The 27,276-nt window shown below is 42.1% G+C and overlaps 1 protein-coding gene across 2 annotated transcripts; it reads right to left on the reverse strand.

The window, feature by feature from the left end:
• Window positions 1-278: 278 nt before the first annotated feature.
• On the reverse strand, window positions 279-21,768 carry MMAA (metabolism of cobalamin associated A). Of its 2 annotated transcripts, none has more exons than XM_059697909.1 (7): window positions 21,668-21,768; window positions 14,230-14,730; window positions 10,213-10,335; window positions 6,888-7,058; window positions 3,786-3,871; window positions 1,807-1,956; window positions 279-642 (listed from the first exon to the last, which is right to left on the reverse strand). In XM_059697909.1, exons 2-7 carry the CDS (start codon window positions 14,669-14,671, stop codon window positions 346-348), a joined length of 1,269 nt encoding a protein of 422 aa, XP_059553892.1. In that variant the 5' UTR covers window positions 14,672-14,730; window positions 21,668-21,768; the 3' UTR covers window positions 279-345. The 2 variants fall into 2 exon arrangements, with proteins under 2 accessions (XP_059553892.1, XP_059553891.1); XM_059697908.1 differs by lacking the exon at window positions 21,668-21,768 and adding an exon at window positions 21,452-21,545.
• Between the last annotated feature and the right edge of the window lie 5,508 nt (window positions 21,769-27,276).

Genomic DNA, 27,276 nt, shown 5'->3' on the forward strand with positions numbered 1-27,276 from the left:
GTGACTCTTTGCTTCCGGGTTCTCTTGAAATGCCCAGGGAACACGGAATCAAAGGAGGCACTTTCAGGTACACGATCTACCACTCAGCTTTCTCTGCTCCTGACTGATGAGAAGAAACTATTTTACACGCCACTGTGCCGGGGTACAAGGATAGAGGAAACAGAAAAAAAAATGGAAATCAGTAACATACAATAGGCACCTTACAAACACTGCCCGACGGCCTGACCTTGGCCATCCACATCTAACGTTCTTCAGTTTTCAAATAGGGAGGCCGAGGACACCACAGAAGAATCACTTTTAATATTAAAACACTTTACAAAACAATATGTAACATTACCGTGTAGCCTACATCTCATTAGTCTCTGCTTTAAAAGCTTTCAGCAACACGTCTGCCGCTAGGCCTGGGGAGAGGGCCCCGCTGAGCACCTTCCTTTCCAGGAGAGGAATCTGGCCCCGCACGGTGGGGTGGGTCCTGAAATGTTCTAGCACGCTCTCCTGAATGAGGTTCCACATCCAGATTTTCTGCTGCTTCTGTCGTCTGGCCGTCAGCTCACCGCTGGCAAGCATCAGGTCCCGGAATTCTCTCATTTTATCCCACATCTCAGCGATCCCCTCTCCAGTTCTGGAAGAAATACGAACTACCTATTGAGAAGGGAAAAACCAGAACTGTGTTACTTAAAATGATAGAACACACTTTCATGGGACTCCAACACTTGCCAATTCATTCTTACAGTCCAAGGACCTAGGCAATGGCGAGGAGGAGACACTTTATTGATGTGTCAAAGTTAATATCCTGGGAAATGCACCGAGGTAACTTACTAGGACTCCTAAGTGCACAGCAGAAATGAATTACTGATTCAAGGTCAAGTTTTCTAGCCCAGAGATTTATTTGGATTTACGATTGCTCAGATGGTGTTCAGAGGCACCCTGGGAAACTGTGAGAGGGTCGCAAGGATGAGAAGGGCCTTGCCAGGTAGGTTTCTTTGAGGCCCGAGTGCCAGAAAAATGAAACCCAGTTGAGCAACTCTGTACAAGGTGCCTGATTCAGCAAATGCTGAGAGCGGAAGATCCGGCACCTGACTGCTCTGGACCCAACACACACGTGACTGGGGGAGGCTAGGAGCTAAAGGTAACTATGTCAGCACTGCTCTCACTGCAGTGATTACAGCTTAGTCTCTTTTTCAATCCTCACCTGAGGATATGTTTTTATTGATTTTTAGGGAGAGGGAGAGAGAGAAACATTGATGGATTGTCTCCCGTATGCACCCCGACTGGGGATCAGTCCCGAAACCTTTTGGTGTGCTGGACTTTGCTCCAACCAACTGAGCCACTTGGCTAGGGCACGTTTAATCTTTAATAACACAGAGTCCTCCAGCAGAGGAAGCTGCCCACGTCAATATTATTGCATCACTTATTACAGGATTTTCCTTTTTCTTTTCCCTTGTTGAAAACAGCACCCAATGAGCATAATGGGAAGCTATCACTTCAAAAGCCTTTTCTGTCTTCCTCAAACACTCTTATAGATCATCACATCATTAATTACTGCATAATCTTAAGGACGGTTCCTTTCGGAATGGATCTGCTATCACTTCCAAGTGGCTCAGGTCAAGCATTCAGCAATCTAATCTATCACCTCACATCTCGTTGTTGGCATCTAGTGGTTAAAGAATTATATGTAAAAACATGACTACATACTCAATTTTTACATACAAGCAAAGACTGATTCTATGTCTAGCTGGGGACTTCCATCCTCTAGGATGCCCAGTGTACTCACGGTGAAAAATGCAGAATGGAGCGCAAGCTCACCTTTGGTCTCCAGACTTCTGAACGCTTGCGGAGTAATTTCAGCGCACTCACATACTCTGCTTGTATCCTTCGAGCTGGCACAACCAAGTCTCCGTCAGACTTGGTGATAGCTACCAGATCTGCCATCTCAATTATACCTCTTTTGATACCCTGAAGAGAAAAGGAGAAGAAAGTGATTTATCAGAAATATTTAATTTAATTACAGCAAACAAATGGGACACCCATGGGTACTAAGTTTTTGAAAGTCGTGCACTTCATTAACTAATGTCTTCTCTGCATCTTCCCAAGCCCTGGGTACCAGGAATCACAATTACTGACAGAAATTACTCAAAAGCATCACCTCTTGGGATGTGAAAGTCATCTGTAATGCCTCTTTTCAGTTAAAGAGCCTAACCTGCTGGAATCATTCAGAATTAGAGTAGATACATCATCAAGACACATGGCAGGAGACAGGCACATTGTCTCGTGAAGGATTCGTCTCATGTGCTAACAATGCAAGATGCAAAAGCACCCACCACCATTGAGGTGCTTGAACAGAAAACACCTGTCACCACATCTGTTTCTGGAAACAAAGTCTGTGAAGTTTTCCTTAAGTGTTTACAGTGTTGTTGTTTTTTCCAATTTGCTATTGAGGAAAAATAACCTGATGGCTAAAAATGCCTCAATCTCTTGATTTAAATTACATTGCATAAAAACACTGGAAATCTAGGGCCAACCTTATTGGGAAAATGTAGATTTTTCCATCTAAGAGCAATATTTCTTTTCAAATATTTTTAAACGTAATTTCTAATGATTAAATCTAATAGTTAATGTTTCTAGATTGCAGCATCCATAGTCTGCTGTCACTATTTTTTAAAAATTATACAATTGGGAGGGAGGTACTGTATAATAAAGAATTTATCTGTTCTTTGTCTAAGGTTCCTGGGAAGTAACCTCTAAACCCTTGGAATTTCCTGAGTGATAGGCATGTCTGTGTTATTCCATGGGTGCCTGGACTATTCTGAGTTCAGAATGGGAGCTGCCCACACCAGAAAGGGCAACCTTGTGATGAGAGGGTTGGGCCTTGGGCCTGACCTCTGGGGAAGGATGGGGGTGGGGGAGGGCCTGGGGACTGAGATCAGTCATGTGGACAATGACTTGGTGAGTGGTGTGCGTCTATGTAAAGAAACCCTGATAAGAACCCCAGACACTGATGCACAGGTGAACCCCCTGACAGGAGATACACATCAATGTGCCAGGAGGGAATGTGTCCTGAGGACAGAGAAGCTTCAAGTTTGGGACCCTTCCAGACCTCTCCCTGTGTCTCTTCGTTTGGCTGCTCCTGATTTATATCATCATAAAACTGTGACTGTAATACAGCGCTTCCCTGAGTTCTGTGAGTCATGCTAGTTAATCATCAAGCCTGTGGGAACCCCCCCGCCCCCCACATTTGTGGCCAGTTGGTCAGAGCTGTGGGTGGGCTGGGAACCCCAAGGCCTGCTGCTGGTGTCTGGAGTGAGGGCATCTTCTGGAGGACAGTGCCCTCCACCTGGGTAGGCTGCCAACCCCAGGGAGTCAGTGCTGGATTTGCATTGCAGGAGGAAAGCGAGAATCCTATTTTACAATCCATAAACCATGACAGTGGGATCCTGATTAAAATCAAAGTGGTATCTCATGAGGAACTTCTGAGCCAACTGTACTTCAAACACCATGTGACAGTGGTCCCTTCCTGCCGGAGCTGCCCATATATGACATCACTCCCATGTTCCATGTGAAAACATCTAAGTTGTATCATTAGCTCAAGGTCATAAATTCTATTACTATAGTTGGGGAAAATATACAGAATCTGCCTTTGACAAGTATTTCAGCCAATGTGGATGCAGCTGTTTCTTTCCCCACATTAATATCAACTTAATTTAAAAAAAAAAAACACATTTGAAACTTGCACTTTCAGAGAGGTATGCTTTGTGTTTTAGGGAGGAAAAAGTCAAAACAATTACCTGCAATTCATCCCCTCCTGCTGGTGGCAGCAGTAAAACAAACATGTCAACCATATCAGCAACAGCAAACTCCGACTGACCCACACCTGAAATTTTAAATCACAACCATACACTAAAATGTTCACAGTAATTTGACTTTTTCAACTACACTGACCATCATTTCTATTCCACTTCATTCCCTCATTCATTCAGCCTCTCAACCTGATCCCACCTTAAACACCCACCTCTGCAGGACTTACTACACGTCTCACCCTGCCAGCACACCTGTCACCCTTCCCGTCTCTCCTGTCCTTCCCACTAGTCTCGTCTCTAAAAGAATGGGGAACCCTGAGGCCTCCACTCCCTCCTCACTCCTGTGGCTTTCCTGGCTTCCCTTCACCAGTGAGCAGCTTGAGCACTGTGATTCTAACCTGCACTATGCCTGCCAATAGTTTTCTTGCCTTCTCATCCTTCTACACCAGCCCTGCAAACGCCTACCCCCGGGTCAGTGCAGTTATCTGGCCTCTATAGGCACCTGGAGAAACTGCTCAAGTGAGGATCTAAAGCACTGCTATAAGTTCAGGGGTTCCAATGTCTCCTGCAAATTCCTCACGGCCTGTAAAAGCAACGCCCCTAAAGCCCCTCAGTCAGCTCCTTCCCATTCCTCACAGTGGCCATACAAACAGTCAGTGTCCCATAATTTCTCCACATGGTGACGACCCTGGCACCTACTGCACAGTGAAATGACAGCAAGAATTTCCTCAGCTTCTCCCTCTCCCCTCCAGCTTCTGCCTCTCCCCCTCCAGTTTCTCCTTCCCCCCTCCAGCTTCTGTCTCTTCCTCCCCCCGCCCCAGCTTCTGTCTCTCCCCCCACAGCTTCTCCCTCTCACCCTCCAGCTGCTCCCTCTCACCCTCCAGCTTCTCCCTCTCCCCCTCCAGCTGCTCCCTCTCACCCTCCAGCTTCTCCCTCTCCCCCTCCGGCTGCTCCCTCTCCCCCTCCACAAATAAGCATATGTGAAACAAGCTCCGCCTCCTGCCTCCTCTCCAGTCCCAGTATTATAAGCACTGGCTGATGTGACCCTCTTTTCTGCCCTCCTCTGGGCCGCTCTGCTTTGTCTCTAACCTCGCCTGTGTCTACAGGCTCTTGTCCCTCAGCACATCATGTGAATTGTACTCAAGTCTTTCTCATCTGAAAACCAAACCAAACCAAACAAAAAAACAGACCAAATCTCTCAACCTCCTCCAATCATCACCAGATTTCCTACCTTCTCTTTAGAGCTAAATTTCTAGGAAAAAAAAAAAAAAAAAAAAAGCAATACATCAGTGGTTCTCAACCTTGGCTGCACATTAGAATCACCTGGGAATCTTTTTAAAATCCTGATTTCTGGGCCTCTTCCTCCAGAAATTCTGTTTCTTTGTTATGGGGTGAGGCCCAGAAATCAGAATTTTAAAGATTCCCAAGTGATTCTAATGTGCAGCCAAGGTTGAGAACCACTGCAGTACATGCTCATTGTCTTCATCCAAATACTTCACATTAATCTCAATCCACTTACAGAGGACTTCCACATCCCCCGCTCCATTAAACCCCTCTCAACACTCTCTCCTTCCTCAGTGTGGCAGACTTGCAGTTGCCCATTCAGCATTTATTCTTCCCTACTTCCTGGCCTCAGTGTTACTAGGAGACCATGGACCTGGTGAGAGACCATATTCTCCAGAGCCCCTTTCAGCTACGGGTGATTAACGAGCAGAAGCAAGTCATAGATGGGGTTTCCAGGAAAGGTGTACACTCTTCTGCCTGCCTTCTCCCTTCCTTATTCCCCCTTCTCCTTCCACTTGGAACATGGATGTGACAGGTAGTGCTTCATCAGCCATCTTTGAACCGTGAGCAACCTTGAGAACTAAGTGCTAAGAATGGGGCATTGAGGGCACAGTAGAGCCCCCATATCTGCTCAGGACACCTGCCTCCAAGCTTCTTTTATTTGCAAAAGAAATACACCTCTTTCTCATTTGAATCACAGTTATTTTGAGTCTCAAAGACAAGCAGCCAAATGCAACTCTGAGGTTTTGGGTTTTTTTTAAATATATTGTTACTGATTTTAGAGAGAGGAAGGGAGAGAGGTAGATAGAAACATTGATGAGAGAGAAACAATGATTGGTTGCCCCCTGCATGCCCTCCCCCCGCCTCCACCCCCCCACTGGGGATCGATCCTACAGCCCAGGCATGTGCCCTGACCGGGAATTGAACTGTGACCTCCTGGTTCATGGTCCGATGCTCAACTACTGAGCCACACCGACCGGGCATACACTTGGTTTTTATGGTCCTCTTCTCCCTGGATTCTCCTGTTACCACTAGGGCAACCTTCCCTCCATCCAGCCTCAGATGGTAGAGTTCCTAGCCTCCAGCCCCATCTCTATTCACATCCAGTCTTCATGCTCGCGGCTCTAAGCATCCTAAGCACACTTCCGTCCTCTGAATGGGCCACATTCCCTGGCTCCTCTGTCTTTGCAAATGCCCGTTAGCCCATACTTTATGTAACTCCAATTCTTCCTTCAAGACTGAGTTCAACTGTCACCTCCTCTTGGAAGTCTTCCCTGATACCCCAAATCTGAATCAGGTTGTGTCACCAACGTTTATCACACAGTAACATAACAGATGGTCTCTCCACAAGAATGTTAATTTCTTGGGTTTCTATTTCAGTATTTTCACCACATAAAATTGTGCAATAGCAATATAAAAATGAAGTAACCATGGCCCTGTATTCAACAGGCACCCAACTATAATAATTTGGTTAGTGGACATTGCAGACCTCTGAAATATGCTTAAACAAAATAGGTGTCATGTTAAAGTACCGTTTCCGTAGGTTATCCTGACACTTACAGGTCTCCTCTGACACTCATAACCCATCACCTGTGCAACAGTTATCCAGATACATGGCTTGGTTTTCTTCTCTCTAAGGGCAGGATTATAGCCTATATATTCATATCTCTATACAGTCTGAGACATCTTGAATTTAATTATGCTCTTAGTAAATATCTGTTGAATAACCAATGAAATTAGTTGTCACTCATCTTTACAGAGTTCATTGGAACAGTCTTTTGTTAGGAAGCAGAAAATCACACTCACCTACAGTTTCAATAAGAATGATGTCATATCCCCCTCCTTCACACAACAGAATAGCTTCATTTGTAGTCCTTGTCACACCTCCCAAAGTTCCTCTAGTAGGAGATGGTCTGATGTATGCATTCATATCTCTTGATAACTCAGTCATTCGGGTTTTATCCCCCAAGAGTGATCCTAAAACACAGTTACAATCACGGAACACTTATAAGGGCCAGTGATCAACGAGCCAAATGTTTTATGACATTTATCCCCAAAACTCAAGTTGTATTTCATATCATTGAGCTTTTCCCCCACATAGTGTATACAATGCTCCCCAAGTAATTTTTTTAGCATTTCGAGTCCCTCAAAACCTATAATGGCTTCCCACATACTAGAGCAGAGATGGGGAACCTTTTTTCTGCCCAGGGCCATTTGGATATTTATAACATTATTCAAGGGCCATATAAAATTATCAACTTAAAAATTAGCCTACTATATTTGGCCAAACATTTAATTAACCCACCCCTAATACCTTGGCAGGGCCAGACCAAATGATTTTGTGGGCCGTATGCGAGCCGGACTTTCCCTACCCCTGGATTAGAGTTCAAATCCAGATTCTTCAGCCTGACATGGCCTGTCCAATTTCAAGTTCCACTAAGCCCCAAACCAACCTTGCATTCCAGCCAGGGTGGTTTCTTCACAGTCATCTTAACATTATGTTTATGGATCTCAACTGGGGGTGATTTTGCCCCAGAGGAAATCTGGCAATACCTAGAGATATTTTCACTTGTCACAACTGGGGGTTAGGGTGCTGGTGGCACCGGGTGGGTAGAGACCAGGATATTGCTAAGCATCCTGCAATGTGCAGGATAGCTGCTGACACCAGGAATGTCAGTGCCAAGGTGGAGAAGCCTGGCTGTGACGTCAGCTCCCGCCCACAGGAGCATGTCTTACGTATTTGTATGCTGAATGCTTGTCCACAGTAGGCAATTAATTTAATTCCTATGGTGATTTACTGCAGTATTTTGGCAAGCATCAATATTTGCAAATTCTGCAGAACGGAAAGCTCTGGAACTACGGAAATCACCTTGAACATCTTTCTTTTAGCCACATATTAACATCTGAGAATGTAGTGCTGTTCTAACCTGAATTTCCATTTTCACTCTGCCCAAGAGCTAACTTTCCCACATAAAGTTGATGCTAAACATTGAGAACTTGCTTAAAAACACGATCCTTCCCCTTATGGCCCCAGTGTAGAGTTCTCATAGGTTCTAATTCTGGAGCACAGACTCACCACATGTCTCAACTACCTTATTTACTGCACTTGAAACTTCTTTCTAAAGTAATTTTCTGCATGAAATCCTCTCTGTAAGTCAACAATCTGCCAAAGCTATGCCTGGAATCACTATCCTGTAGATCCTAACACAATGAGCTCCACATTATGAAATTACTCTCCCGTGTAATTGTCTTTGCCAGTGAATCCAAAACTGTTGGGTGCAGGCCCTTAGGAAGGTCTCAAAGCTACTGCAGGACGTCTGTGAATGAAAAGCACAAGGTTTGCTTCTCAAACCTTAATGTGATGCTATTTTTCAAATGTATATACTGTTGTAGTAGTGAGGTAGAAATCTGTACTTATAGTATGCTGTGTATCTCTGTTTATTTTTTTCTTTCAACGTCTATATTTTGTTTTACCTGGGAAAGGGACCCCCATTTTGGGTTTGAGAAAGGTCAGGAGCCACATAGCTATGCAACTTGGATCAGACTATTTTATGTCACCATTTCTGCTAGTATTGCCCCAAGCTATTATTTTCTTTTTTTAAAATATATATTTTATTGATTTTTTACAGAGAGGAAGGGAGAGGGATAGAGAGTTAGAAACATCGATGAGAGAGAAACATCGATCAGCTGCCTCCTGCACACCTCCCGCTGGGGATGCGCCTGCAACCAAGGTACATGCCCTTGACCGAAATCGAACCTGGGACCCTTCAGTCCGCAGGCTGACGCTCTATCCACTCAGCCAAACCGGTTAGGGCCCAAGCTATTATTTTCTTTTGCTATTGCAAGTATTCTAGAGTATTATGGGGAGTGGGGGTGGGGGGGAGGGTAGTCTTCTCACCTATATGGAAATGAGGGCCACTATAAAAAATTCCTCATTCAGGTATATACCTTTAAAAAAGTTCTTAGACTATAAAGAAGATACTACATTGATATAAATTTTATCTTGAACCTTGTAAACATAAATTTTATTTTATAATTAATCTTTTATTATAGCGAATCAAAAACTGTGAATGTTCTCAGCCAAATTTCTCAATGGGTGGTAACATGAATTGTTGTCAACCTCTCTATTAATCTAAAGCCCCAGAAATACAATTATATCCTCTTTACTTTTTAGCCTTAAACCCACAGAATGCAAAGCAAACAATTCCACACAAAGCACACGATACTTCCCCATTCACAACACACACTACTTTGTAATGGCCTGTGTTTCTCTCATAAGAAATAAAGCTCCATAAGGCCAGGAGGACTGTGTCTTATTCAGTTGGACGATACAGTACTTCCTTGCACAATGCCTCACCTATAGTAGGCACTGAGATACTTGTTCAATGGGAAACTGTAATGTGAGAAGCTTAAATCATATAGGGGATAAGAGAAGAAAAACCTTTCCTATTTGTATAGAACGCTTTATGTTTTCCTTAAATGATCCTTTGGGGAACTACCTTTATTCATTTTCTCTGATGAGCTGCAAATTAAACTGAGTGACTGCATGACCTCAAATCAGTAAGTAATTGCTGAGCGAGCACCGTGAGCAGTGTACTATGCTAAGTGCTGTAGTGGGGCAGTGGGATACTAATGGGCCCTCTAAGAGCTTTCTGTTCAACTGAACATGTCATGTAAACAGGTGACAAGTTATAAAGCTATAAGGTGTGTGTGTGTGTGTGTGTGTGTTTAAGCTTAAGAGATGTTACAACAATAAGAGGAAAATAACAAATGAGAAAGGACCCATTTTCGGAATTGTGTAGAAGCTGATGCAACCAAGAAAAACAGGAGGGAAGAGGGGCCTCGCCTCAGGAGTGATAAACAAAGAGATGAAATTTGCTTTTAATTATCTTCAACTTGGGGCAGTGTTCTCCTAGTTCTCTAAGTACCCAGGCCACTCCTGGCCTAACCTTGGCTGTAGAGCCCAATACCTCCTTCAGCCTCCACCTCACCCCCAGAACTCCCTTCCTTCAGTGAGGCCAAACTCAGCTCGAGGGTAGAAGTCACCTGACTGTGCCAATTCCCACTAACTTGTAACAGGGAGCCCCCCAAGCCCCTGCTCTGCAATGTAAGAAGAGTTGGCAATACTCACCACCACTGGTACAAGAAGAAGGGTCCACAGCCAGCACAGACAATTTGTGCCCTCTCTCAGTAAGCATCTTTCCGAAATATTCTATAAAGGTTGATTTTCCGGCACCAGGGGGCCCAGACAACCCTACAGTGAAAGAGATCTTCTGATTTAATAAAATAAATGATGATTTCTATTAAAATGTTAACTTCCTTCTGTGTCTCCTAATTTATTAAAACCATTATTGTATTTTAACATTTCCGAAAGCAGTAAACAAAAATCCATTTATCTATCTAGTTCCTAAGTAATAGAGATATAGGAAGGAAACCATTCTGAATTCCCTACGTGCCCCAAATTCGGTTTTTAAAATTACAAAATGTGATCTCCTTTTTACTATAATGTAGATCTTTGGAACAGACTTCATCACCTGTTATTAATGTGCTGAACTTCTACAACATCTGCCTACCTCTCATCATGATCACTAGGTATTACACCTAATCATATTCTGTACACTTTATCTTCCCATTTGAAAAAATAACTCAGTCTCTAGGAATTGCTAGTGATTGAAAAAATAATTTTCTACATATAAATTTTTCCCATCTCGCCCATAATTCAAAGAATCCTATATAATAATAGGCCAATATGACCGAACGGCAGAACGACGCACACTGACCACCAGGAGGCAGACGCTCAACACAGGAGCTGCCCCCTGGTGGTCAGTGCACCAGAAGCTGGGCTCACAGCTGGTGAGCGCAGTGGTGGTGGCAGGAGCCTCTCCTGCCTCCGCGGCAGTGCTAAGGATGTCCAACTGCTGGCAGGGAGCGGGCCTAAGCCATCAGTCGGACATCCCCTGAGGGCTCCTGAACTGCACGAGGGCACAGGCCGGGCTAACGGACCGCCCCCCCCATGAGTGCACAAATTTTGTGCACCGGGCCTCTAGTATAATATAAACTGAATCCTGAAAATAATTATTTGTCTTAGGAAAGGCAGAGGGTACTATGCTAAGTGAAATAAGTCAGGCAGAAAAAGACAAACTGGTTTCATTTATATGTGGAATTTTTTAAAAAAGTACAACAAAGAACACACACAAAACTAAAAAACAAACAAATAAACAAACAAACAAACCAGACTCATAGAAGCAGAGACCGAAGGGATGGTTGCCAGAGGGGAGAGGATGGGGAAATGAGTGAAAATGGAAAGGGGAATTACAGCCATTAATATTGTGATAAGTTTACACGATGACAGATGATTACTAGAATTAGTGGGGTGATCACACTGTAAGGTATAAAATTGTTGAATCACTACACTGAAACCAATATAACTACTTGAAACTAATGTAACTACTATAAGATTGTAAACCAACTACACTTAAATAAAAATATATATTTACTGAATAAAAGGAAGGAAGAGAAGGAGGTGGAAGGGAGGGTGGGAGAGAGGGGAAACTCCTCGACGTGGAGAGTGAGGAAAGCATGGCAGGTAAGGGCACAAACTCAGGAGCCACTCGCCAGTTCTCTTTCGAGTTCTGCCTTTGATGAGCTACGTAATCTTGGGTAAGTTACTTAACCCTTCCGTACATAAGGATGTGCTGCAATAAAATGGATATAACAGCACCTATCGCTTCAGGTTGTTATCAGGATTAGGTGAGTTAATATTGACAATATGTTTAAAACAGCTCATGGCATAAAGTGAAAGATATATAAGTGGATGTTCAATAAAGTATATAACACATAAGCATTTAATTGTAACTATATTCAAAAGTATGTATGGCATACATAGTATGCTTGGTCAGGGCAGATCTCTGCCTTAAACCTCTCTATGGGTGCTCAATAAACATTTGGTGCTTTTATTTATAATGGGAATAAAGTAACTGCAACGAAGACACAGGTTTATCGGGCCTCATAAGAGCAAAATGGAAGAACCCAAAAGGCACTGAGAAATGGCGAGTTGCCAGTCATGTGTGGTTACTGGTTAACACCACATATTTCTGGGACATTTTTCCTTCAAAGACTCTTTAAAGCCTAAGAGATAAATACTTTGTCAGCACTAAAATTTCCTTGGGAGTTTGCTAGTTTGTCTGCATAAAGATTATTAACACCCTGTGTAGTATTCTCAGTGAGGGCAGAAGAATAAGATGTAAGATGTGTGAAAAGTAACACTCTTTTTAAAATTATCTTTAAAGCATTTATGCCCTGTTACCCTAAAAATTAAAAGGTTTTAGTCCCCATATCACCAATAAACTGAAACATAAAAGTGTAATGTCAGTCAATTTTTAAGTATACTTACTCACTCCTCACAAAATCCCTGCACTTTGCCCACCACTGTGAATTGTTTTTAGTGAGAGGTTGGTTGGAATCACCTAGTTTGCCATCATGAACAGCTCTTTTGCCACCCAAAACTGACTTGCTTAATTCCTAATGGTTAAACATATCTAAACTGTTTTTAAAATGCATAATTTCAAAAATACAACAAGCTTATATGCAATTACAGAAACAAGTCAACTATTCAAGAAGTCAAGTGAACATTTAATATTTTTAGACAGCAAATAAATATGATCGCCCCTTTAAAATACATTTTGGTAATGAGATGGTTGTGCTTGGAGGCAAACTACTCCCAGAAACTCTAAAAGTGTCTGAGAGAAGTGAGACTTGCCTCTAGAAAGACTAATGAAACAGCCAAGAAGTCGAATTTTAAAATGTGACAAGGATGATTATAATTGATATAACCACAAAAATTGGGAATTCACTCTAGACTAGTAAACTGAAGGACTACCGAGACAAAGAAATAAACTAGATAACAGTTCTTCCTATTCATATTTCTGTCTGGGAGACATAACAAAATTCTTGCCAATAGAAAACTTGTATTATTCTTTTTTTTTTTTTTAAGAGAGAAAGAGAAACACTGATGTGTGAGAGAGACATCAATTGGTCGCCTCCCCTACTCACCCTGACTGGGGATCAAAACTGCAACCTGGGTATGTGCCCTGACTGGAAATCGAATCCACGACCTTTCGGTGTATGCGATGACGCTCCAACCAACTGAGCCACCTGGCCGGGGCCTTATGTTATTCTTTTAAAATACAGAGCCTGGTTCAAATGGCCAGAAATCCTTTTTTCAATATACCAAGACTAATACTGACAGTGAAAAAACATTTAAAATTCCTAACATCAAAACAACGAGATACCATCTCACACCTGTCAGAATGGCTATCATCAACAAAACAACAAACGACAAGTGCTGGAGAGGATGTGGAGAAAAAGGAACCCTTCTGCACTGCTGGTGGGAATGCAGACTGGTGCAGCCACTGTGGAAGACAATATGGAGTTTCCTCAAAAAGTTAAAAATGGAACTCCCATTTGACCCAGTAATCCCACTTCTAGGACTATATCCCAAGAAAACAAAAACACTAATCAGAAAGGATATATGCACTCCTATGTTCATAGCAGCACAATTTACAATAGCTAAGATTTGGAAACAACCTAAGTACCCATCAGCAGATGAGTCGATTAGAAAACTGTGGTACATCTACCCAATGGAATACTATGCCGCTATAAAAAAGAAGGAACTTTTACCATTTGCAACAGCACGGATGGAACTGGAGAACATTATGCTAAGCAAAATAAGCCAGTCGGAGAAAGATAAATATCACATGATCTCACTCATATGTGGGATATAATGATCAACATAAATTAATGAACAAGAATAGATCCAGAGACAAATGGCAGGGGAGCGGGGGTGGGGTGGGGTAGAGAGCAATCAAAGGACTTGTATGCATGCATATTAGCAAAACCAATGGACATAGACACTGGGGCAGTGGAGGCTTGCCAAGGGTGGGAATGGCTACAGGGGGTGGGGGGTCAAGTGGGGGAAAAGGAGACATATGCAAAACTTTAGACAAAAAAAAAAAAATCCTAACAAAATTCTGAAAAGAACAAAATTCCCCATTAGAACACAAATTATTTAGACTTTTTTTTTTTTTAAAGAGAAAACTTAGAAAAGTATTTCCTGGACAGATTAAGAAAAAGAAAAGAAAAGACTGACCCACTCGAAATGCCCGTGGTTTTCCTTTATTTAATTGTTCTTGTTCTTTGTGGTAGACCAACACTTTCTGAAGAAGCACCTGGGCCAGCTCTTTCTTCCTGTGGTGAGTTGATTCTATAAGAGTTATGGCCTCTGCTAAGCAGGCCCTTTGCCCTTGGATTAGACCAGTATAAAGTTTATCCACAAGTCTCTGTTCTTTATCAGAAAGCCCTTCTGTATGTTCCTTTAAAGTTGTTTGTACACATAACTGTCTCTTTAAACCATTGGACGGCAGCATCCACTTTGTACAAGGAAGTCCAAGAGAATCAGATAGCCGAGCACATGGGCCTCCTAATCCGAGGTGAGTTCTTGAGTGCAAGATGAAGTGGTAACGTCGGAAAGGTGTTCGCAAAAGGCCTTTCAGGAAGCACTGGTGAGGATGGAGCAGCACTGGGATGTTCATTTTGTTTGTAGCTGAAGAAAACACCGGATGTTTTTTGGCCCAATGTGTTTTGTAACCCCCTAAAAACAAAAACAACAACATATTTTTGCCAGTTCAACATACAATTAAGATGCTGAAGTGGTAACACTACAAGGCTTAGTGTTTTTTGCTATATTCTAAAACACACATAATCAGGGTACTTGGTAGTACCAATGGGTCAAAGTTTCTTACCAAACTTAAGAGAGAAGCCCCCTCCTTGCCTACAGTGAATATTCTGAATAACCCAAATCATGGAACTACTGCTCTACAGTGAAGGGCAATGTACATACATGTTTTCTTCTAAACAGAAAACAAATTCACACACAAAAAAACAGTAGGGCAGAAATTTTACGTCATGCTTATTTTCTTCTCACTACAGATCTTACATTCACCTTGACAATTTTCTCAGATCAAACCCTATTCTGAAGCTCATTCAAAATATTTTTTTTAATTTTTTTTTATTTGTTTGGTTTTTTGTTTGTTTGTTTTTTAGAGGGAGAGAGAAGGCAGAAGGAGAGAGAGAGAGAGAGAAACATCGATGTGAGAAAGAAACATCCCCTTACTGGGACAGAACTTGCAACGCGGGCATGTGCCCTGACAGGGAATCTAAGTGGTGACTTTGAAGCACGGGACAATGCTGAACCAAGCCACACCAGCCAAAGCCAAAATGTTTTCTTAAAAAAAATCCCTCTGATGATAGCTAGTCTCAACACAATATATGTGACTAGTGGTGCAGGCACCTGAGGTATAAATTTAGATAGAGTATGTATTTAATAGACTCACGCTGGAACACAGATATTTGCAAAGAATGGCCTAACATACACACACAAATGACAACAAGCCTTCATGTGAAATGAGCTGTGAGGACTGTATTCCAACCAGATCGGTGTGTCTCAAAGTACAGTCAGAACCGCCTGGGTGCTTATTTAAAATGCACGTTCTCAGCCCCACGAATCAGAATCTCTCTACGTAAGCACACTAAAGGTTGAACCACTATGGGGTTAGTTGAGGATCCTTTACTTAAATTTACTGACCTTCTCTACTTCAAAGTGTATTAGACAATGAAAGCTCAGTCTGCTGAGAGTCAGGAAAATACAGAGGTCATGAACCTCAGTAACTCCGAGTCTCTGCCACGTAAGCTATTATGACTGTGGGCCTCTTAACCACTCTGTGCCTCAACTTTCTGGTAAGAGAAAAGGTAAGAGAATAGATGGCTGTGAGAATGGAATGAGTTCCTGTAAAAAGCTTGGAGCAGTGCCTAGCACACAGTAAGAGCTCGATAAATGTTAGCTTTTATTATTATTATACCAATTTATAAAACTTCAGTAAAAAATTAGGCCATAGACCAGCCGTGGGCAAACTACGGCCCGCGGGCCAGATCCGGCCCGTTTGAAATGAATAAAACTAAAAAAAAAAGACCGTACCCTTTTATGTAATGATGTTTACTTTGAATTTATATTAGTTCACACAAACACTCCATCCATGCTTTTGTTCCGGCCCTCCGGTCCAGTTTAAGAACCCATTGTGGCCCTCGAGTCAAAAAGTTTGCCCACCCCTGCCATAGACCAAGTTTGTAGTGGCAAACAAAAACTTACATATTGTCTGAGTTTGGGTGTATGATTATTTGAAAATTTTGGTTTTCGAGTACCTCAGAGCACAATGAAATAAATTATTTTATTACTCCAAAGTATCTCTAAATTGTACTTCAAGGCCAATCAACACAAAAATAATTTTAGCTAAATAACATTCTATTAGCAAAAGAAATAAATGTTTTAAGTTTATTAGAACAAAAACTGCTCATCATTTTTCTGTTTGGGTGGGAGAAAAAGTAACATCTTCTGTTTGTACAAAATTAGTCTTATTCTAAAGGGATAATGTATTAAAAATGTGTAAAAATGTTTCTAAAAAACATTAATTAATTTTAAAGCATTCATTACTACCCTTGACACAAACACTCAAAATGACATTTAAAACAAACAAAATACAGTCGCAATCTATCTATCTATCTATCTATGTATATATAAAATAGAGAAATATGCTAATTAACCAGGACGCCATAACAGGTGGATCGGACAGGAGGAGGTTGTGCCCGCAGCACTGGGGGGGGGGGGGGGGGAGGGCCCCCCCCCCAGCGGCCTCGTGCGCCTGTGCTGGGGGTGGGGGAGGGCCTGATCAGCAGCGGCCACGGCTGCTTCAAGGACCAGAGAGGGAGGCAGGGCCGGACTGGTGACTCAAGGGTGGGCGGCACCGCATGATTTCGAATTGCGCGCTGGGCTCCTACTGTTTAATAAAACTCTAAGATAAAATTTAGAATTTTTATAATTGTAATGAGAAATATTTAGTAACTATTCATGACTTAATTTTTATCTTTGCCATCACTTATAACTTCCTTCATTCTGCATTTATATTTCTTCATTATATGAAAATCAAACGTAATGAGTTTCTAATTTAACCAGTTATTGTGAGCACCAGTATTACAATGTATATTTATGACATTTTCTAAATTAGATATAAATTAGCCTATATACTCAAACACCTAGTAAAAAGAACTATGTGCAAAGTGAAAAAAGTGATAATCATGTTTTAGCTATGTTTCTATGCACAGAGGTTCTATCAGAATCATCATCTTAATGGCTAGTAACCATTTTAAACCACGGTAGATTTAAAAAAAAAAAAAACACCTATATGCTACGACAAAAATAGGTGTCGGGAAATGTATATCTTCCACTTTCTTGCCTGCCAAATTCCTACTTAGTTCAAATATCACCTCTCCTAACATACTCTTCCCCCACCTTACCTAGGCCATCGATGTTCCAAAGCCTTTACTCACATCTCAGGTAGCGTATCTGTCTTCTTGTGTTCTAATTTATCTATTTATAGATCTCTCTCACCAAATCTCATCCCTCCACCCAGTGATAATCCTCCCAGAGAAAGGACAATATCTTCTTCTTAATTTCCTTAGAAGCACAATGCTTGGCACATGGTAATTGGTTAATAATTTTTGTTAAAGGTTCATAAATGGATACTCTATCTACTTTATGTTGAACTACTTTACTACAAAGAAAAGTTTGAGTAATAATCTTAACCTGAGAATCTTGACTAAAAATATTCCACTATCTAAATTCCCTGTTTTGAAGCAAGGTATCTTTCACATTAATTTTCCAAAACAGAAAGACAAGTTTATAAGGAATAAAGCCCAATAACAAGAGCTTTACTAGGTGAAAATATGCCCACTTACGCTAATGCAAGCAAATAACATTCCCTAAGTAAATGAAACAAATAAAAATCATCTAATGAATAGTATATAGATTGCTCTAACATTTAAAATAGTGATTTCTTACTATTTAATTGCAGTCTTTCTCAGAAAAATCCATGTCAACCATCTGGCAAGTTTATGGTTTATACTGCAGAGTTTATCATAGTTTGGGATTGTAAAGTTCTCTGCCCTTTGATGCCAACACAAATCTTAAAAGATCTTTAAGTGAAAAGAGACAGAAAAAGGATGATACAATTTTTTAAAAAAAAGTTTAATGTTACAGACAGTCCTCAGGTTATGTCGGACTCGATGTGCGTCCTTTCATGGTTATGTCGCCATCTCCCATTTATTTATATATAAAAAAAAGTTTCGTGATTTCGACGTATGTACATATGTGCTTTATGTTTTTTATTATTTATTTACAAGTTAAGGTCAGGAATCGTTATCTTTCTTTTAAATTGTTTTTGCTGTTTCACTTCATTACTGCTGTGTATGTGCTCCATGTGAGTGACGTAGGTGCTGATGGAGGTGGGCTCTGACTGAACGACGAAAATCGCGATACATCGCACCGTAGGAACTGATCTCTGACGTAACCCGAGGACCTACTGTACAGTCCTGAAAATATGGAATGCTTCACCAATTTGCATGTCATGCACAGGGGCTCTGCTAATCTTTCCTGAGGATGATACCACTTTACTCCATTCTTTTGCCCAAACCACAAAGCTATCCAGGTGTACATAGTTCTAGGTTTTTATACCTTCAAATCTCTTGGTGCCCCAAAATCTGTGGACCATCTGAATGGCAGAGCAGCAGCTGCTGCCTTTTATTGAATGTTTATTATGTGTGAGACATTGTGCGTGCATTTCCTCAGCTCAGCCTCACAACGCAGATGCGATTCTGTTTTACCGGGGAGGCTCAGGAAGGTCACACTGACTGACCAAGGCCTCTCAACTAGTGGCAGAACTTGGGAAAAACTATGGGTTTCAACTCTAGGTTACTGTATAAAAAGAGGAGTGGTGGCACCTCACATCAAAGGAACACCAAATAACCCTTTACCTTTGAATATGGAATGATGATGGCAGGCTGCTTACGTTTTCTGTGTAAACCTTATCGTAGGAGATCCCAATAATGTATTAGGTGACAGAACAGACCAAGTTCCTAAAAACTGTTTAATGTTTTTTTTCTCCATGAAGAATAATTCACATCTGATAACTAAAAGCATAACATATATGAACCAATTAACTTAACCAATCAGACTTTAAAAGAGTCTATAAATTTTTTAAAAGCCAATATAACTCAGCCTGTATGAGCAATTTTCTAGGCTTATAAGATGTCACAGGCACAACAAACTAAGTCTACTGGAGTGGCAAAATCATAGAGGTAGGGAGGACGACTTCCCACCTGCTTGTGTAACTAAGCATCTATTCCTACTTCCTTATGGGAACAAATCAAAGAATTTGGCCAATAATCAAATCAATCTGTTCCAATGAATTTCCAGGATTCCTGGGAATATAGTTTCATCCTATCTATGATTTTAAGCTGAGCACTACCAAAACACAAGAGAAATTTTGTAGCATTTACAACATTCAGTAAGATACCTCAAAGCTCTGCCATTCCTAATAAACCAGATGTCAATGTATTAATGCACAATGGAAAACATCAAGTGGGCAAAAATAATGAAATGGGTTGGTAAGTGCATTCTCTCCCCTACAAGAGAGTTCACATGGATAGCAGCATTTTAAAATTCACATATGTTCTCCCCCCAAATATCTTTTATATCCATTCCCTTCTCTCCAACCTCATTCCCACATTTCTCTACTATAATGGCTTTTAAACTTTGACCACAGTCCACAGCGAGAAATACACTCATCAGTCAACAGAGAGTCATATAACTGAAACAAGTTTCATAAAACATCATATACCCCTATTACATGTGACACACCTTGTGTTTTTTCTACTCTACTTTTTAAATGTAGATTGCAACCTACCAATGGGCACAGCCTTAATGAAAACCCCAATCTACTACAGCCATCTCTACAGCCATTATTAACTCACCTTCCATACTGGCACTGATCTACAACAGTTCCCTGGGCTCCTTTCTGCGCCCTTTCAGTTGTCACTCCTGTCACCCCGTACCAGTCACATCCCTCCAGTATAGCAATGATCACACTGTTTTGTGATCATTTTTTAAAATCAGTCTTGCCTAGACAATGAGTTACCTTTGTATCCACATCAAACTTTATTGCTCACTGAATAAATGAATGAACGTATGCTATAATTTTGTACAGGTCAATAACTCCATTACCTTAATAATTCAGTCCATCGATGTTTGAATACATACACTTTTTCTAGATTTTTAAGTAAATATATATTTATTCTAAGAACTTTCTTTTTAAAAGTCTGGCTTCAATATATGGATATTTTCCTTCATTAAAAATTTGCTCAGCAGCAGCCAGTCTGACTTGGGATATTTGTCTTGAAATTGATCCAATGAATATTTTCAATTTCAATAACTACTCTGGCAAGTAAGAGCATACAGGATTTCCAAAACCAATACATTAGGTCAGTGTCCGAGGCACAGCACAGTTCACACAGTCAATGCAGTATTATACCATGTGTTTCCATTTCTCAATGCTAATCACTTCTGATTTGAAGATAAGCTGTCAGGTGCATTAATCTACTCAGCATCTCCCACCGCCCCCAAAGAAGGCTCAAAGAAGGCTTTACTTTCTCCTTTTCAAATAATTTCAGGAATTTTGGTAGAGCAGGATGACTTTTTAAACAAGCAACTTTTAAATAGGTCACTGTTATATAAGAGTAACACAGAACACACACTGAATTCATGCAGGGAACATTCTCAAGTTCCCTGTCCACTTTACCTTTATCGCTTTTCCCAATTTTTACTTTTACATTTCAATCTACTTGGGAAGTCTCTATTTTTCTAAATTCCATCACCATTAAATGTTTTCGTTTCTACTGCTACTACCTTAGTCCAAATCTGAACTAGTCTTAGGGAGCTCCTAGATTAGCCTCGCTATGAGACCTGGGCAACCTCTACCACTCTCCATATGAAAATATTAAGACCAACACATCAAGGTCACAGTGAGTATCACATGAAATAGTGCGCATGCGAGAGCCTGGCGGAGGGCCTGGCAGCAAACAGGTGCTAATTAACTGTAAGGAACCTTCTCTCTCTCTCTCTCTCTCTTTCTCTCTCTCTCTCCAGTCTTGGGCTTCACAGTAAGATTCATATTGAACCATGAATGCGATTGATCTTATCCACATCAAATTCCTCCAGCAGTTCCCCACACCCTAGGACAGTGATTCTCAAAGTGTGGTCCCAGACCAGTAGCATCTGCACCAACTGAGAACCGATGAGAAAGGGAAATTCTCAGGCCCCACCCTAGACCTTCTCAATCAGAAATTCTCCAGGTGGGGGCCAGCAATCTCTTTTCATAAGCCTTCCAGATGACTCTGATGTATGTTCAAATGTGAGAACCGCTGACCTGGAATAAAGTCCAGCCTGGCCCTGTAGAGTTTCCCAAACCAGTTTTCTTCCAGTTACTGTACTTGCTTTCTCAGACCTATTCCAAGGAAAGTTTACTCATTATCTCTACTGACTTTCCCAGCTGAGATTTTACTCACCTTTTATGTCCTCTCCCCTCTAAGACACCTCTCCTGTCTGACCCAGCTTAAATCCCATTGTTTTCTTAAATCCTCACCTATTCATCCATTTCCAGGAATTTTTTCCACTTCCAATACCAATTATTTCTGAAGACTCTGGTGATAATCTGCAGAAGTCACAAACTGACTGTTCCTGGCTCATAGAGGGGATGTGAGTAAACTGACTGCCAATAACATTTAAACAAATTTTTAATTACATAGAAATATATACTTTCAGCCTGTGTTGGGGATTGTTCCCACATGGCAACAATCAGCTGAGAGGCAAATGATTCAGGCACTCACCACCACTTTCCAAGGCAGGCACAGGTTTTCTTCAGACAACTCTGAATATCTCAAACCATGACTACCTTCTCTTATGGTCATGTAACTTTTCACATGTTTATTTTGTCTCCAATAGAATACAAGCCTTCAGAGAAGTGAACTGTTTCTGTTTTTCTTTTTAATTCTTACTGCGTTGAACAAAAAAATGATGTGAAGTGCTTACTACATAGAAGAATATTCTGGGCATCCTGGATGACCCCAAAATGATTTAGAACCTGCACAGACCTTCAGGAAATGTTTGGTTTTCTATCAACTTGGAAAGATACAATAGCCTTTCTTGAATTTTGTTTTCGAAAAGTACGTGTACTAGGGCACAACGCTTAAGAAAGGTTTTAAAGAAATATCATCTGGCACAGGTTGTCTTTCAATCTCTAATGAGAAATGCCAATTATCTGCATACAGCATGCTTGCTGGAAGAGGCTTAGACCGCGGGCACAGTATTTGACAGACTTAAACCCTGTTACATCCTGGGTTTCCCTTCATACAAGATGCGTTTTAATTTTACCTCTGGCAGTAGCTACACTGGACTACCGTGCTTTTCATGGGCCCATGCACTGGTGAGCCATTCGCCGGCTTGGGCAGCGGCAAGGGGCGAGCCCTACTGTGCACCACGTGAGCTCACAAACCTGCCCCAGGTGATGCACTTGCACGGCTCTCAGAGCTCGTCCTTAAGGAGAAACAAACAGGGAACCGTCCCCTGGCGCCCATCTTGCCGACGCCTGCCCGTCCACACACCCCGCACGCCCCATGCGATATTCTTCTCTTCCTTCCCCCACCCCAGATCCTCCAGGGGGCGCCCCCGAAGTCGACTGGGCACCCCCGGCGGACCGGCTCCGGCCGCGCACAACCCCCGCCCCATACTCACCACCAAGGCCGCGGAAGTGCAGCCCCGCCCCGACCCCGCCCCTTCCGCCGACCGGGTTCGCCCCGCCCCGCGCTCTGCGCGGCGCGCAGGCGCAGCGCCCACTGCCGGGCGCCTGGGAGCCGAGTGGCAGCTCGGGGCGTGGCCAGGTCCCGGCGGACGTGGCCGCGGGATTCCGGCGCGTGGCGGGGACGTGTAACGTGACGGCCCGCGGGGCTGTGGCGGGCGCCGGGAAGTTGTCGCGAAGTGGAGCGGGGGAGGCGGCGCACGGCCTTTCGGGTGGCTTTCGCTTTTCGGCAAGTGCAGATTGGGTCTCCTGCGGGGCTCGAGGGGCACGTTCACCCCCCCGGCCCCCCCCGCGCCTCCCCGGGCCGTGGCGCTTCGCGATGCCGGGGAGACCGAGCCGGAGTCCAGCCCGGGCTCCGCGCCCGCAGACCTCCTCCTTCCGCTCCCGAGAATCTGAACGTTTGGGGTCGAGGGCGAGACATGGGACGTTGGACAAGCTGATGAGGTTAAGGAGACTCAGACTCCGCAAAGCAGTTTCCAGCCTGCTGCAAAAAATACTCAGCGTGCCGCCGAAATAGAACGCAAAATTGTTAACCCTGGCGTGGTTTCTAAAGGTGGAAGGCCTGTCCGTTGTTTCTTTTAAGTCACCCATTCGTATAGATTAAATTTCTGAACTTGCACCAAAAGCAAGGACTCGCGCTCACCTCCTTCGGAAAGTCATCTGGGGGGAAAGGCTCTCGCCTGAAATGGAGATAAAAACGAACATACTTAAATAATTGCTACCTCCCGGCGGGGGGCAGAATGGTAACGAATATTTTGAAAATCTATTCGATTACGTAATAAGTCGTAAAACCTGAGTTTTACCTGAGTTGTGGGATTTTTAAGGAAAACTGAGGTCTCCAGAATGTTTGGTGTAATGGACCCATGACGGCATCGGTGGGCAATAGCAAGGATCAAGTCATGGCCAATAGAACAGGTCATAAGCGGGGGCTCTGTTATAATTAGTATCTGCAACCGAGACCCCAGTCTTCACATACGATTTGCATCGTTGCATACATTTGTGAGGAGTAGGCCTTCGTCATCTATTTGACGTAGGTTGATTCTTACTGAATATAGAACAATAAAACGGTTTCTTAGTGTCTTCATTATTATTTCTATTAAAAGACCACCACGGTTTGGCTCAGTGGATAGAGCGTCGGCCTGCGGACTGAAGGGTCCCGGGTTTGATTCCGGTCAAGGGCATGTACCTGGGTTGCGGGCACATCCCCAGTGGGGGGTGTGCAGGAGGCAGCTGAATCCATGTTTCTCTCTCATGGATGTTTCTGACTATCCCTCTCCCTTCCTCTCGGTAAAAAATCAATAAAATATATAAATAAATAAAAGACCACCACTTTTACCCCAGAGTAATAGTAGAGCCAAGAATAGTCCATTGTGCCCGGTGTGGTTCAGTGGTTGAGTGTGGACCCATGAACTAAGAGGTCACTGGTTGGATTCCTATCAGGCCACATGCCCAGTTATGGGCTCCTCCCCAGTTGGGGGGTGTGCCCTCTCTTTAAAAATCAATAAAAACATTTAAAAAAATAGTCAATTGTAAAAAATTAGACAAGTCCAAATGAAGCAGAGGGTCTGGAAAGAACATGGAAGCAATCAGACCTGCTTTCAAATCTCAGCTCCTGAACACTGGAACTACAATAAGGATAGAATTTGGGAGAAGTTAGTTAATTTCCTTACATTGGGATTGCTTTTCTGTACAGTTGGGTTGTTGATTGTGTGTGTGTGTGTGTTGTAAGTTAAATTTTGTGAAAGCTCAGTTTGATTTTTAATCACTACTTGCTTTTTAGTCTACAAACTCTTAAACACTTCAGTGCATTTCACCTTTTTTTCTTGTACAGGTGTTCCCTAGACTATGTTCCACAGAACAGTAGTCTTTTGCAAAATGCTAATAAGTATCTCGGGAAGATTTTCTAGCATCAATAATGGGAAAAACACAAACCTGTTGCTGTGAGGTTATTGGAAGTACACCTATGTAGCATTCTTGCCAAAAACATTTAGTCTGTAAGGAAACACTCAGATAAATTAATTTATTTAAAAGATTTTTAAAATTGAGTTTAGAAAGAGAGGAAAGGAAAAAGAGAAAAATAGTGTGGAGCAAAACATCACTGTGGAGTTTGCACACCCCCCACTGGGGATCGAGCCTTTGACTGGGAATAAAACCAGCCTTTGGGGTGCTGGACCACACCCAACCAAACGAGCCGCAGGCCAGGGCTCTCAGATGAATTTAGAATGGGATTTGTTTGGACTTTCCAATAACGTCAATATCATGGAAGACAACACAAGAAGATAGCACTCATCTCCATTAAGCCAACTGTGAACTGTATAGGATTATGAATTTTGCAGGACAATCTACGGACAATTGGGAAAATTTGAACATAAAAGCATAATAGATATATTGATGACTTACATTTCTCAGATACGATAATGATATTGTGGTTATTAGCTTTTGTTCTTAGGAGATGTATGCTCAAGTGTTCAGGGGTGAAGTCATGATACTTGCAGACTGCTTTCAGATAGTCAAAAAAAAGTGTGTATGTAGAGAGAAAATATGGTGCTATTTTAATTGTGGTTCTGCATGAATAATACAGTTGGCCTTTGAACAAGGCCCTTACACAGTCAAAAATCCCAGTGTAACTTTTGACTCCCACAAAACCTAACTAGTAATAGCCCCCTGTTGACCAGAAGCCTTCCTGGTAACATAAACAATCAGTTAATACATATTTAATATTGACTTCTTCCAGGCCCAAAGGTACCTAAATTATGTTTTGTTTCATGGGATGGGCAAAATTTTACAACTTCTAAGGTCATCATTCTTGCCCTTTAAGGAGGCTAGAAACCCATTTCTGCCTCCCAGCAGGTGGCAGCAAACTAATACTCCATAAGGTGCAGTGAACTTGTAGTTTTTGTGTCCTGGTAAATGTTCTGCAGGTGATAGATTGTGACTCTTCTTAGCTAGAAGAGCAAAAAGAATACTGCTGCCAGATTGTAGGAATGTATACCAATTTATAAACTAGTTGGGAGAGTGTATTTATGTGACTACATTTTATTACATAGTTATATTAATATTGTTCTTCATTGCTTGCCCCTCACAAAACCAAAAATCCATTTGTAAGCAATTCTGTTTGTTATGAAAAAAATGCTCATTTGTTATCTCCATAGATAAACAATACTCTTTATAGCCATTCATTGGTTAATATCCATTAACACACAACATTTCAAAATTTATCAAAATTTATGGGATGCAAATTGTGGGGCGCGGCTACTGTGTTTCAGACAGGTTCAAGCCTTGGACTGATGAGAGGACACAGTCCTCTCATTGTCACGTGCAATTCCCAGCTTGGAGGGCAGAGCCCTCCCAGCACAATTCTAGCCAACAGCTATATGGTCCTAACATGTGGCCCCATGTGCCTGAGTGATGTGGGCTTGATAGAGTTCAGGTACATGTAGTTGAGTAGGAGAGAAACCCATGAGAATGTTGTAAACATCTTGATCACGCCCTTACTTTGCCTCGTGGCATCTGCTATAAAATAAAGACACGGCTTGTGGGCGTGGGTGCTGTCTCTCCATTCGGGAGCAGCGTCCCACCGAGACCCAGCCTTCATTCTCTTGTCTGTCTTTTCTAAGCCTTTCACCACCCCCACTCAGGGTCACTGAACCGAGCTGAGCTGACATGGCACATAAGACGCCCTGGGGCTGAGTATGCCATGGCCGTGCCAGCTCGCCACAACAGATAAAGTATTCTTAGAGGAGAATTTATAGCTTTTTTCATTCCTTTATTAGAAAAGATGAGTTACCAGGCTGGCATGGCTCAGTGGTTGAGCGTATACCTAAGAACCTGGAGGTCATGGTTCAATTCCCAGTTAGGGCACATGCATGGGTTGTGGGTTCAATCCCTAGTGTGGGGCATGCAGGAGGCAGCCAATCAATGATTCTCTCTCATCATTGACATTTCTATCTCTCTGCCTCTTCCTTCCTCTCTAAAATAAAAAATACATTTTTTAAAAAAAAAAGAAAAGAAGAGTTAATGATCTAAGTCAAAGTCAGCAAAATGATCCATGGGCTACATCTGAGGCATAGCCTGCTTTTGTTTACCCTACAAAGCTCTTAAAAAACTAATTTAAAAATAAAGAGACAAAGTAACAGTATCTGGAATGAAAGATCACTAAAGATTCTACAGACATTAAAACAGTGGTTCTCATCCAGAGGCGTTATGTCCCCAAGGAACATTTGGCAATGTCTAAGGATTGGGGAGGCTGCTATCAGCATCTAGTGGGAAGAGGACAGGATGCTGCTATTCTACAGTGCACACAGTCCCCCACAGCAGTTTTCTGAGGTTGAAAGATTCTAATTAAAACTATAAGAAGAAAATGTTAAATTTAGGTCAATAAAATTTGATAACTTTGA

Source organism: Myotis daubentonii, chromosome 5, assembly GCF_963259705.1.
Source record: "Myotis daubentonii chromosome 5, mMyoDau2.1, whole genome shotgun sequence".
NCBI lineage: Eukaryota > Metazoa > Chordata > Mammalia > Chiroptera > Vespertilionidae > Myotis > Myotis daubentonii.